The following is a 14,986-nucleotide window of genomic DNA, read 5'->3' on the forward strand; positions in this document are numbered from 1 at the left end:
CACAGAAGTATGGTGTATAAGTAAAAATTCAGTTTACATTTTTATGGGTTCCGTAACATTATTTGTCCGTTAGAATGTGACGCGGCGCTTAGACGCTTTGATAATTCTTCTCTATGCAGCTAAAGCAGCGCGATTGCTTTTAAAAAAATTTAAACTATTTCTGAATATAAAAAAGAATACTTTTTTCAAAAAAGTTAATTTGTCTTCAAAAATATCAAAATTCTCAAAAATCAAATATTTCAAAGTAAAAAAAAAAATAATCTCTTTTGAAAATAATAATTTTTGGTACGGCAAGTTCCAGCATTTGCTATAAGGCACGATGCCAAAAATATTCGATTAAAACTAAATTTAAAAAATCAAAATTATCATAAAATCTGTTTGTTCTTCAATAACTAGAAGTTTTTAAAATTGTTAGATAAAAAATGATTTTATAACGTATCTTTTTCTCTGATTTCCTAAATTCATATACTATTTAATGCATTAAGTTTGTTTTTGTTCAGGTTCCAAATTTACAAATTTGCAATAATACTTCTTTTTAAACATAGGAATATTTGTTATAGCAGTTTTCATCATGATTCACCCTTTTGAGTACTAAAAGTTTATATTGCATATTACATTTATAGACCATAAGTTCCGCATCATAAAGCTTGAAATTTATGATCCACAAGCTTTTAAAATTAATTTATAAACATTTTTTATTTATCAAGGAGTTGCTAAAAGAATTTTGATATTATTTTTAAATTATCTACATATTTAATAAAAAATATATATATTTGATATATATTATAATGATATGTGTTATTTGTACATATCTATTTTGTAGTACGCATATTCTTAATGAGTATTAAAACTGATTATATAATTTGGCGTCACTAATTTTTAAGTACAGGCTGTTAGATATTTGATTAAGACATATTACGATATTTTTATGTTACATAATAGATTATAATTTTATGGAAAGTTTATAAGAATACCCATTACTCTTACATCTATTTTCTATATTTTAATCTATATAATATTTATTTTTTCTAAAAATGATTTTTGTCTATGAACGAAAATATCAATAATTTACTGTTTAATTTATTGAAAAACGAATTAAAAATTTGAATACCATTGTTGCAAATAAATGTCTAATCTAATAATAATTTATAATCAATATATAATTACCTGAGCAAACTTCGTAGTCTTGGTACTGATAGATTTTTGTCTCAATAAATGAAAATCTTATATAAGTATCTTATAATACTTATAGTTTTTGTCTTTATTATAAATTGAAAAATTATCCCAAATATTAAAGACGTATAGAAAATTTGTATGAAAATGCTATGACCCATTTTATCATTGCACTTAGACAGAAAAAAAGTGCATGAGCCTGGTTTTTTCGTGAAATTTTATGATTATCACATTTTTCATCATATTCAAAGTCTAAAGGTAATAATTGTTTTTATCTTAGTTTAGTGTGCACCATGCTATACACCACTAGTTTTTATTCAGCTAATATTTAGTATTTTACTCCTAATGCAATTTTTCTATTATATAATATAATTGTTATTAATTACCAGAAACAGATAATAATAAATTTTGCGTGTTTTGGCATATTTGGATAACCTATTATTTACGTTATCAAATTCTTCAATATTTTATCTATTATTAATTTTTATATAGTATAAATTATTTGATTTTTTGTTTATTACTTTTTCATATTAGTAGAAGCGGGGCTTAAAAATCTGCGAATATAAAGGTCCACTACCATATCGCTAGGTAAAATAAAACAAATAAAGTTAAACATTTTTAAACAACAATATTTGAAAGTAGAGGAAAAAAGATGAATAACCAGCCATCACCTTAATTCTTACGACGTTGTTGTCGGAAGATAAACGGAAAAGCATAATAAAAGTATTTTCTGTGGTTGTTAATTTTTTTTGGTTGTAAGTATTGTTGTTTTGTCTACAAGACCTTAATTCCTCAATATAATTTTTAAGATTACGATATTTATTTCTTAATATTATTTTTAAATTAGATTCAACAATTTTTTATATAACCTCTATAAAAAATTACATGCGGGTGGTGTAAAAAGAACTAATTGAGCCTTTACTTTGACAATAGTGTAAACCGGTGGTTGGGAAACCGGGGTAAATTACACCAAATGGGGTAAGAATAAAATTTTTGGGAGTAAAAACCATGTATTTTTAATAGATATTTACTGTATTTGCATGCAGTTTTCCGTATAGGAATAAACTCTCTTCGCTATGGAGGCAATATCAACTTAGCCAAAAATATATCAGAGTAATTATTAAAAAAAATCCCCGCAGATGTAAATAAATAAAAATAGTCAATAAAAAATATATAAGTTAACAAAAGCACTTTTACAAGAAATTAGTTAATATAAAAAAATGTTCCAACTATGCTGATAATAATATGACAAAATACCAGATCAAGGTTATATACAGTGTTATATCTGTAAAAAATGTACCCATAAAATTTATATTTTTCGTTGAATAATGTATTTATTAGTACATAAAATCCATTTGAAATTAAAAATAAAATATTTAATCTGTCCCTTGACTGCACATTTTTACCCATCCTATGGGGTAAAAAGGACCAGGTGACAAAATTTGGATATGAATTAGCTGGGAGTTTTACTGTACATAGTCAGATAGTTGTTTGCTTGATATGTGTTAATTGTTGTGATATACTTGGTTTGATCGATACAATATTATTGCTCAAAGTCAAATTGGACCTGTCTGCCTTTCCCTACCCTATATAAAAATACCTAATGTTATAACATAGAGTTTATCGAATCTTCTACTTTTAATAGGAATCCTAATTTTAAAACAATATTCTTTGAAATAAATGTAGTTTTCAATTATTTTTGCCTTCGTCAATAAATGCACCAAAGAATAAACGTATATAGATATGATATATAGATTATAACTTGCGTATATAAAAATGTAGTCATTATTTACACTCAAGAGCTCGCCCGTAGGTAAGCGGTTAAGAGCGACGAGAGGTCCCGGGTTCGATACCCACTTTGAGCAGCCTATTATCAAACAGCAGTGACAACGATTTTCACTTGGAAATATAGTTAGGAATAAGTTTCCAAGTAAAAATAGCCCTCACACGGCATTGCTGCACCGATAAAAGATGTCAACCCTATTAGATAAATTCTAATGAAAAAAAGAATACGAAGTAAGGAGAAGTTCCAGCTCAACAGCCTATAGGACCTAAGGTTGTGTATTTTCTTATTTTGATTTACTAAATTCAATTTAGTTGATCATCGCGTCAAATATTAGTTATAAATAATATTAAATAATCATTGTATTGTAAATATTTTTGTTGCATTTCTGATTCTGCCAAATTAGCATATAATTAACGAAGCTGTTATAATTATTTATGCAACTATTAATCTGCATTTACTAAATTAATTACTTAATGCATATCTATTATTAAAATTATCTAACGGTAATTTTTGTATTTGTATTATAGATTGTAAAAATGAGACAACTGATATGGCAATCCTCGGAAGCCCTGTTTTTGTTCTCTTTTTAATAAATAATAATTAATAATGTTGAAAAAAGACGTCCGCAGTTCCGTCGGCGGCGTCGCGCACACGGCGAATGGGGATGTATTATATGTGCCTGTGCAGTCAGCTGTACTGAACAGCGAAAGTGAAGTGCGCGAATATAAAAGCTTTGTGCCCGACCAGGAAGATATCAGTAACTCGTTTGCTTTTCACATCTCCAAACGTACCAACATGAAATTACTGGTGAGATATATGTTTTTTCGTTTTTTATGTTAGTTCTTTTGCCGTTAATTACGATATTGCAATTCGTCGAGGATGCGCAGTGTTACGGATGATAAATAGTGCATGTGAAAAATAGAAAACAGTTTACATAATAGTGACTCATAAATTATATGCAGGAAAGTTTTATTAAACCATTAAGTTTTATTAAAAATGTTTTCTTTATTTTAGAATTGCATTGCGCTATTGCTAGCGCTGGCGCTGCTAGTGTCTGCCGAAGCAGAAAAAAAAGCACAAGAAACTAAAGTAGAAGATACTAAACCCGCGGTTGAAGAATCAGCACAAGCCGAAAAGAAACAAGACAAACGTGGAATACACGGTTTCGGTTTTGGAGGACACGACTTTGGCGGTCATGACTTCGGAGGATCATCCGGCGGATCATCCGGCGGACATGACTTCGGTGGATCATCCGGAGGACACGATTTTGGTCATGGATTATCTTTGGGATCTGGAGATGACCATCATGTTAAAACGATAACCGTTGTTAAAAATGTTCATGTGCCTTATCCAGTTGAGAAGCATGTTCCCTACCCAGTAGAGAAGCATGTTCCATATCCAGTTAAAGTACCAGTTCCACATCCTTATCCAGTTGTGAAACACGTGCCTTATCCAGTTAAAGAAATCGTTAAAGTACCTGTGCATATTCCTAAACCATACCCAGTTGAAAAACATGTCCCATACCCTGTCAAAGTTCCAGTCGATCGTCCTGTACCCGTAAAGGTATACGTTCCTCAACCCTACCCAGTAACCAAACACGTACCATACGCTGTTAAAGTACCAGTACCAGCTCCATTCCCAGTAGAGAAGAAAGTACCTTTCCCAGTCAAAGTACCAGTCCATGTTCCACAACCTTACCCAGTCATCAAACACGTACCAGTACCAGTCAAGGTTCCAGTCGACCGTCCTTACCCAGTGCATGTACCCAAACCATACCCAGTACATATCGAAAAGAAAGTTCCATACCCAGTTGAAAAACACGTACCATACCCTGTGAAGGTTCCAGTCGACCGTCCAGTTCCAGTACATGTCGAGAAACCAGTACCTTATCCAGTCAAAGTTCATGTACCAGCTCCATACCCAGTAGTAAAGAAAGTACCATACCCAGTAGAAAAAATTGTACCTTATCCAGTAAAAGTTGAAGTTGACAGGCCAGTACCAGTCACCGTAGAAAAACCAGTACCATACACAGTAGAAAAACACGTACCACACTTTATCAAAGTGCCAGTACCAGTACCAGTACATGAAGAACATCACGAAAGCATCAGCTTAGGAGGTCACGAAGGAGGAGGATTAGGAGGCGGTCACGAAAGCGGTGGATTCGGTGGTCATGAAAGTGGAGGATTTGGAGGTCACGAAATTGGAGGATATGGAGGCGGTGAACACTCTTTCGGAGGACACGAAGAAATCCATGGAGAATCCGGTGGATTTGGTGAACACTCGCACTGACTGAACGTTGATTGAGTAAATGAGCTCATACCAAAATTATTCTATGTTGAATAGCTCGTCCAAATATATTTTTCGTTGTCTGTTATTGAACATGTTTGTGCATCTCGTATATAATAAGTTTCGTATTTTTACTAATAATAAAACAAAATAAAAATAAACTTTTTTGTTTTAATTGATAAATATAGCACTTACCTTATGTACGGTATATTGGCTGGAATGTGATACTTCGCTCCAGGGTCGAAATCTATTTCAGATCTTAGCAGCGGGGGTTTTATACCTCCAAATTGTTCTCTAAAAATAAATATTTATAAAATTTGTGATAACTTTATTATACTAATTATAGCTATTTATTTACCTAAGTCTCCACCAATGACAGTTATATTGGTCTTTAGTAACAGTCTTCTGGAATACATCCCATCTCCAAGCGTCCATAGTTAAAGCAAATGGTAAAAAGGCTACTTTATCCATAGCCATTGCAAATAAATAATTAATTTCATGTGGAGTATCATCTACAGATCGATGAACTAATCCAAGAGTTTGTAAATGTTTAGGAGTAGACACTGACAACGAAATTGCATCACCAATTGCTTCATGGAAACCTGTGGATAAATCAATAATTTAGAGATAAATTATATCTGTCAACTTATTGTATATTTTTATATTCTAATTATAAAATCCGTCATCTTGTAATAAGTTTTTTAGACTCGTGTATGTATTGAACTTTCACTTTCGCGCGTGCGTTGCCTGACAAAAAAGTCGAGCAGTAAAATTATCTTATGTGCAAGTTTATTAAAACGCGATTATGAGATACAAAACACAAAAAATAACATAATATATTGCACAACACGGTTTAGACAAGACCAATTTTTCCATTTCCTCCTATTATAAAAAATACATTAATAATTTTATTGCATATTTACAATTAACTTACTAGTTTGTTATTAATATATTATTATATTATTACTCGACTTATCATAAAGCTGTAGTAGATTTATTGAGTGTAAAAAACTATGCTATAATTAATTTTAAATTAAATAAGAGAGAATAAATCATTAAAGCAAGTAAATGAAAATTAAATAATAGTTTTTATTAATTTGCTTACACAATTACAATTTATAAGAAATTCGGCTTACGTTAATTATAAAATCGAAATTGTCAATGTCTTTAAAAGTTTAATTTTTACATGCATGAATGAGTAAATTTTATAATAATTATTTATTTATTTAAGATATTTAAAATTAAACTTTTTTTAAGTAAATTAATATTTGTCCTAGTTTTAACTTTAACTAGATGCATATGCCATTTATCTACGTAGTTACAAATATTCAATAATTGATATTTTTCTTTAATTTTCAATTAAGCTTTCAGGTAAGATTAGTTATTTCAATTAATTTGCAGGAAAAAGATCTCTGAATCGAGAAGAATCATCATAGCTAGAGCATTGATAAAATTATTCCAATTTGAAATGAAGCGCGTAAATTCAAAGGAAATTATTGTAATTTTATTATACAACCCTGTTTACAACAACTAAAGTTTTAGGATTAAAAAATTTCTGATTATTTTATTTTAATTATTTGTCTTATTTTATTCAATAAGTGCACAGTTCTTATTTAAACTGCATCTAGTATAATTTATAACGCACAATCATTATATCCATTATGCATAAAATAGCTAGCAATTGTATAATTTAATATTTAATTACATTTTTTTATTATGAAAAAAAAAATACTACGCAAACACTACGGTAATAAAATAATTTATAGTAATAAATGAACAAGGAAACTGAATATTATTTTATGAAATATCCTTGTTCATTATGGTACTAAATTGATCTTTATAAAACTTTTCAAAAGGTTTTAGAAAATATTCAGATTAGATTTTCTTAAATAAATGAATAATTCCTGTATAGCTGCTAAAAGAATGCTCTTGCTTTCTTAATATATAAGGGCAGTTGTAAAAATTATGTAGAAAATAAAGAAAAAATCTAGCTTTTATTGCAGACATGATTAATATTTTGGAATTTGTGCAGTCTATACATTTTTTACAAAAGGCATTTAATTATATAATTTTTGTTTTAAACTCATTTTTGCAGGACATACTGAATAAAATAACATTTTTATATTTAATAGATATTATGACAAATAACTTAGTCAAGAGTGTATTCAGTATGCTTTCCCAGAATGATGATGTTTAGTATGTAAATTAGTGAAAATACTATACACATAGTTTTCGAGCGTTACTTGGCATACATAAATTTGTATAATTTTAATTCCTGGTGTGTTACTGTAGGGTAGAGCGGGGCTAGTTGAGCATAGGGGCAAGTTGAGCAATCGAAATATCTCGAAAACTATTCGCCCTATACGCACTATATGGCGGAAAGATAGAGGTTTGGGAGAAATAAACATTCCGCGATCGCTAGTGGCCGCTGGACAAATGAGTGAGGCTCACGGGCGTTTTGTTTATTTTGAGACCAAAAAGTAAAAAAGTAATTCATCACGAGTTTTCGTTTGGTTTAGTCAAATGTTATTTATTTTTAATCAGGTAAATGTTATTCTCCCACATAATTATAGTACTTTTAATATGCACAGAGATTCTGCGTATAATTCTCATGGTTTTTTCATAAACTCACTTATATTTTGAAATTCCAAGTTGGGGTTAGTTGAGCATAGTTGCTAAATTTGTTCTGTCACTAAGACAATTACCAATAACTTCCAGAAATTTATTATTTTTAAGATTTAAGCTAAGTCTACGAGTAATAATATGAGGAAATAATGATTTTAAACAAAAATACTGAATATAATGGTAAAATAATTCCTAAGATACGATATTGTTTTGTTGATTCTACTTTTCTTTAATTATTCAAAGCAAATTACTATAAGTTTTGTATTCTTTGTCAATAAAGACTATAAATATAGAACTGGTTATTGAAAACTTATTTTATTTCATTATTATCGACATTAAACCTATGATTTCATTATACTTTCTTAGTGCTCAACTAGCCCCACCTATGGGGTACATTGAGCATACGTGACTTTTTGCATTCAAACAGCTGTAGCTTTTAAATTTTACTTATTACCATAAAATAGTATTAACACTTTTGTTAAGCAATAAACATCAAATCCATTAAGCCGTATATCAATTTATTGAGACTTTTCATTGAGAAGCTACATCCGTTTAAGTAAAAATTTGCTCAACTAGCCCCGCCCTACCCTATCACAACTTCTCGATAATAAGCTTTAAAAAACGTTTTTAGGAAAAATCTAAAGTATGACTTTAAATAAATAAAACATAAAAAATATAATATTATTCTCTGCGGCATCGTATAATTCGTCTTATCTAATTGAAATCATTAAAATCGAAAACAAACTTTATATGAAAAAAATCGGCTAAAAAAAATTTTTTTTTTCAACAGTTAATTATAAGAAAACGGCTCGGTAGATTTTCACCTAAAACTAATCAGTACCATTCCCAACTAATATATTTTGACCAGTTTTTGATTTTTTAAAATCGGTTCGGTAGGATGAGCTTAAATGTGGACGAAAGGTTTACCACTTTTTTTCAAATTACAAAGAAACGGCTTGGTAGATCGCCGCACAAAACTGACAAACGATATTCCTCATTGAAATACATCAAATAGCTTTTAAATTTCTGAAATCGGTTCAGGCGTTTTTGAGAAAACGTCGATCAAAGGTCTAATTTTGACAAATGCCAAAAAAACGATACCAATTTTTGCAAACTTTGACGAATTTTCAAAGTTAAACCAATTGTCGTAGGGCCGTAATATATTAGTATGATCTAGAAGACTATAGTATCTACAGTCAAAAAAATAATAATATTTTTTTTAACACTTCATTACAAGAAAACTAATCAGCACGATTCCCAATCAATATCTTTCGAACGGTTTTTGAATTTTCATAATCGGTTCAGAATTGCGGGCTAAAATGTGGACGAAGAATTTTTCACTTTTCTACTATTTATAAAGAAACGTCTCGGCCGATCGTCCCACAAAACTGACAAACGATAGTTCTCGTCGAGATACATCGAATGGCTTTTAAATTCTTGAAATCGGCCCAGCCGTTTTCGAGAATACGTCAAATTACAACAAAAAAATCTGTTCACATACACACACACATACTTTTTCCAAATTTGGTCTCATTCGATTCAGAATGGCTTGAAACGTCGAGAAAACATAAAATTAGCGAATCGGATTTTTTGATGAAAACATAAACTTCTCCTTCGGGAAGTTAATAAGTATCAGACCGAATATGAAAATTATAAAGTTTATTAAAATTATAAATTTAATTTTTGGATGCAAGTTTAAGAAAATGCATTTGTTATAGGTTTTCAAACATGGCTATCTCCTGATAGCGACGTTGCTTGATTTGAGTCGACGGCTGCTTATATATATATATATATATATATATATATATATATATACGAGGTGTGTTCAAAAAGTACCCGGAATTTTTAAATTTCGCGGGTCTGGAGTGTCTGATTGTCAAAATTTTTATTGTGTTGGTATACATGCCCCTAAAGTATGATGAAATTTTCAGCTATATTCACTGTTTACTTTGTCTGTGGTAGTCGCTAAGGTTCGACGTGTTTTTCTGAGCTCGGCGATTTTTACAATGGAAGAATTGAAAAGTCAAAGAATTTGTATTAAATTTTGCGTAAAAAATGAAATAAAGTGTAACAAAGTGTGTGAAATGTTACAAAAAGCCTATGGTGAGTCTGCTATGAAAAAAACAAGTGTTTACGAGTGGTATAAGCGTTTCCAAGATGGCCGCGAAGACGTTGAAGATGACGAACGCTCCGGTCGACCCAGCACGTCAACAAACGATGAAAATGTGAAAGAAGTGGAAAAAATGGTTATGAATGATCGCCGAATCACAATTAGAGAAGTTGCTGATGAAGTTGGCATATCAATTGGCTCATGTCATAACATTTTTTCAAATGTTTTGGGCATGAAACGAGTGGCAGCAAAATTCATTCCAAAACTGCTAAATTTTGACCAAAAAAGCAATCGCATGAACATCGCTCAAGAGCTGTTAAATGACGTCAACAACGATCCAAGTTTGCTTGAAAGGGTCATAACTGGTGATGAAACATGGGTGTACGGTTATGATGTCGAAACCAAAGCCCAATCGTCCCAATGGAAGAGCCCAGGTGAGCCAAGACCGAAAAAAGCACGTCAAGTTCGATCGAATGTCAAGGTTTTGCTTACTGTTTTCTTTGATTATAACGGCATAGTGCATCAAGAGTTCTTACCACAAGGTCGTACGGTTAATAAGGAGTATTACCTTGAAGTGATGCGACGTTTGCGTGAAGCAATCCGAAAAAAACGCTCCGATTTATGGAAAAACAATTCATGGCTGTTGCACCACGATAACGCACCTGCTCACTCGTCGTTGCTTGTTCGTAATTTTTTGGCCAAAAACAATACCGTAGTGATGCCCCAACCTCCATATTCACCAGATATGGCTCCGTGTGACTTTTTCCTATTCCCAAAGTTGAAGAGACCCATGAAAGGACGGCGGTTTTCCTCGATTGAAGAAATAAAGGCCGAATCGCTGAGAGTGCTCAAGGACATATCAAAAAGTGAATATCAAGGGTGCTTCGAAAATTGGAAAAAACGCTGGCATAAGTGTATTATATCTGGGGGGACTACTTTGAAGGGGACCACATTAATGTAGACGAATAAATAAATATTTTTTTGAAAAAACGAAAATTCCGGGTACTTTTTGAACAAATCTCGTATATAATATATATATATATATATATATATATATATATATATATATATATATATATATATATATAGAAAGTAGAGGAAATATATATATATATATATATATATATATATATATATCCCTCTAGTTTCGAATATTGTTGTTAAAAAATTTTCGGTTGACTTTCCTACCCACGGGGCTTTAAGCCCAGCTCTACCCTATATTAAAAGGACTACGATAAATAAGAATTGCAGTTGATGGACATGGGTGGAAGCAAAAGTTAGAGAAGTAAACAGTGAGGGATGGTAAAGGGGTAATTATAATTTCGTACTCTCGCACCATATGTGCCTTCATTGGACACTGATATTAAAAATGCTTAACTTATCATTATAATTTTGTGTAATAAAAATTTTCATTATATGTTCGTTGGTTTCCTGGAAACAAAGCAGAAGAAATAGTCGCGTTGCGATAATGTCTCCGCCGTCTGTGACCTCGTTCGTCACTTTCGCGCATCTTCCGCACTCATTGTTTGTTTTCTTTATGGTCCCGCATCATTAACCTTGACCGGAGCGGGTGTGGAACAAGATTAAGATCGCTTTTATACATAAAGTGATTCTAATAAAATTTCGTTGGGACTTTATAAACATTCTCGTAATCTTAAATTTTTAAAGCAAAATTTTTCGTACACGTTTTTGCAAAAAATCCTAACTGATTTTGAAAATATAAAACCGTTCGAAAGATATCAAATCATAGGAATTGTGCTGATTGATTTTTCGTAGAAATCGATCAAATCATTTCTTCGTAATTAAGTGTTAAAAATATTATTTTTAGCGTTTAGCTTATGGCAATAGAGTTCTCGATCGAAAGAACGAATATCCTAAAATATTAGAGACCTGCTGACAGAGCATTATAAAAATTCTGCACTTTTTAATCAGGCAGATGCATGTTTGTATAAATCTGTTTAAAAAATATTTAGATAATATTGACATTTTTTAAGTAAAACTTCTTTAGGCGCGACTTGGATGTAAATCCGAACAAATTCAACGGAAGTGCGATTCGGCAGATAAGATAAGATAAGAGTCTCATAGCCAATGATTTGTCATTCGCTCTCGATGAAACTATCGTTTCTATACGGGTGGATTGTGATTAGTCGTCGCGTATGTGAATAGAGATCTGTCGTTGTTTGCGTACCGGCATCAACGTTGTATGCGTACAGGAGTCAACGTTGTATGCGTACCGATATCAACAGGTAAATTGGCATGGATAAATAAACATTTTAAAGTTACATCGTAGTACCAATCTTGATTTAATTTAGTAATGAAAAATGTCTGAATCAGAATAATATTTCACCCTCTCCTTCGTAAATAATTATAATGAAAATAATAAATGCATGCAATGCCGTGCATCAGACATAAGTTTATTGAAATAATTTCTATATTATTCGTAGTTTTTATAAATATTAAACTATACTGAATTTAAAATATGGCCCAAAGAAGGAAGCATGAAGTATGATTGTTCGAACAAGTTCATATTGTTGCTTTTAGTAATGCATTACACTAACATGATCTGTAAAACACATTGCTGAAAGAGTCAAATAAGTTTATAAGTAAGTTTCATGTTTGAATTCTTTTAATAATAACTGTTTATTGTATACAGATAGATCACTTTGTTTGTTATTTTGCGGTATGTCAAACATTAGTAGGCATTTACCAGAAATTAGTTTTTGCTTAGATAATTTTGCTCAGTCAAAACGATGATTCGTTTTTTCGAAGTGTGCGTTGGGTACGGTTCTGACATGTATTTCTTATCCTTTCAGGATGAAGATTAAAGAGATAAAATAAAGCTTACTTAACTAATTATAAGAGAAAATATGAAACAGAAAAAAAAGAAAATTCAATACAAGAAAAAATAAATTTCACAAAGAATTCTTGTTAATTTTGTTTAAAAAATTCTTTTTTGTTTCATACCATATTTTTAACCTATTATTCTGGGGGATGAGGATGGTTGTGACACTTGCCCTTTCCTTGTATGATTTGATATTTTATGACTAATCCATCGTATTTAAGAACAGTACAATTTCGACGAAGATTACCATTTAATTTACTTTTCTCCTAGCTAACTGATAAATAATTTACTTTTGTCTTACTGATAAATTAACAAAATCATGACTGATCAAAAAAAGTGGCAAAACAGTACCAAGTCTCCCCTACTATTTAAATTTAAACATCTAGAGCACAAAGGTAACTCAAATATTTTAATCATTTGATTTGATATCAATTCTATAACACATATATTTATTGAGGGTTTTGAAAGATGTTGATGACTGTAAAGAGGTCAGAGGATGAGAACGTACACTTTTACATATGAATTTTGGTTTTAGTCTATTCAAAAACAATTTTACTTCACGTTGCAATCGAAGAAAAAATAGAAGTTTAAGTGCATTCAGAAATATATGAAGAAGATCAATTGATAGAAAATTTGTACAAAATTGCAAATGAATTGAAGTTTGAGGCACAGGTCATGGATGTATAACGTGAAATGTAGACTAAGCAATTAAGTTATGTCATTTAAAATATATCTACAAATTTTATATATTATTTCTAGTAGAAACGCCTACTCATTTTTAATCGATATTATTTTCTCATATATATTGTTAGCAGTCTCTGTTGATCGTAAATTAAAGTTAAACTATTGGAACGCATGGCATCGTGCCTTAAAGCAAATTGCTGGAACTTTCCGTACCAACAACAATATCAGATAATTTGATGTGCATATGTCTAATGATCATTTTTGACCGCCAAATGACATTTTTTTAACTTTTTTTACTAGATCTCCAAAACCGCTAGAGCTGCCTTCCTGAAAAATTGACCAGTTCTTCATTTTGTCCCTTATCAATACGAATCGAATGTTTTTCGAATTATTCAAATCGCTTTATCCGTGTTTCCGAAATCGTCGACAAAAATTTGTATCTGCACACACACACACTTACGCACATATACACACATACACACACACACATGCATCCATTTTTTCTAAGGCATGCCAAAATGTTCAGAAGGTTTTGAAACGTAAAGATATATAAAAATTTTCATTTTCGATTTTTTTGCTATTACTATAACTTGCCCTACGGGAAGTTAATAAATAAAAACAATATACGCACTATTCATAAAAATATTATTTCTCTTATATAATTTTGATACAATTGCGAAAGATGTCCATTCATATTACACAAGAATTATGACAAATCATGAATCTTTTAATGGACATTAAGTTACTTCCTTATTTCAGTATGTTTTTTCTCGATTCGCATTGTTTTACAGCACATACGACTATATTTTATTCTCTACATATGTGTTCCGACTCACGCTGTTTGTAATTTTAAGAAAGTAGTTGCATAACTACCGTTCCAAATTTGCTCGGATAATAAAGAAAATTGATTCAGCGATCATTTTATGTGCACTTTCTTGAGCATTTTCATTTATGGTTTACGACGATCACTAAAATAAAATACACTTGCAATATGAATTTGTGGCGGAATAATAAAATATTTTATTATCGTGTATTATGACACTGTCTTTTACAGATTTACTAGAATATTAGTATTGAGTAATTTGTAATATATCAATTGAAATTTTAATCGTTATATATTATAAACTAAAATTAAGTTATGTATTATTTGAGTAGGGGAGACTGGGTACGGTTGTGCCAGGGTACGGTAGTTACAGTTTCCATAACAGCTAGACTATACTGATTTTGACTTTAATTCTTTTTTTAAGCTTTGTTTTGTTTAAATTTTCAATAAATTGTTAATCAAGATCACTATTGGTTCATTTTTGTGTCTCACGCTTATCACTCACATAAAAATGTTAGACTATTTTTCACGTTAAACTTCTTTGGACATGACTTATAAGTAACAAATGCATGTAAGCACGGAACCTTAAATTTGGAAAATGCGAATATAAAAACTTAATATCGTTAATTTAGTATTGGTACAAATGTAAATAGTTTT

General features: G+C 30.8%; 2 protein-coding genes across 2 annotated transcripts in view; one reads left to right on the top strand and one right to left on the bottom strand.

Moving 5' to 3' along the window:
* Positions 1 to 3,565: 3,565 nt before the first annotated feature.
* On the top strand, positions 3,566 to 5,248 carry LOC113373933 (tetra-peptide repeat homeobox protein 1-like). The gene is made up of 2 exons (XM_026614198.1): positions 3,566 to 3,766; positions 3,974 to 5,248. The coding sequence occupies exons 1-2, from the start codon at positions 3,566 to 3,568 to the stop codon at positions 5,246 to 5,248; spliced, it is 1,476 nt and encodes a 491-aa protein (XP_026469983.1).
* A 188-nt stretch (positions 5,249 to 5,436) lies between these two features.
* LOC113373934 (angiotensin-converting enzyme-like) overlaps positions 5,437 to 14,986 on the bottom strand; it is a 157,772-nt gene continuing 148,222 nt past the window's right edge. The window contains exons 26-27 of the mRNA XM_026614200.1: positions 5,604 to 5,847; positions 5,437 to 5,539 (exon numbers count right to left, since the gene is read on the bottom strand). Coding sequence (XP_026469985.1) covers positions 5,437 to 5,539; positions 5,604 to 5,847 — 347 coding nt within the window. The remainder of the gene's footprint in view (positions 5,540 to 5,603; positions 5,848 to 14,986) is intronic.

This window comes from Ctenocephalides felis, unplaced genomic scaffold, assembly GCF_003426905.1.
Source record: "Ctenocephalides felis isolate EL2017-DRISC unplaced genomic scaffold, ASM342690v1 CF-g0.4_SCAFFOLD_01604, whole genome shotgun sequence".
Taxonomy (NCBI): domain Eukaryota; kingdom Metazoa; phylum Arthropoda; class Insecta; order Siphonaptera; family Pulicidae; genus Ctenocephalides; species Ctenocephalides felis.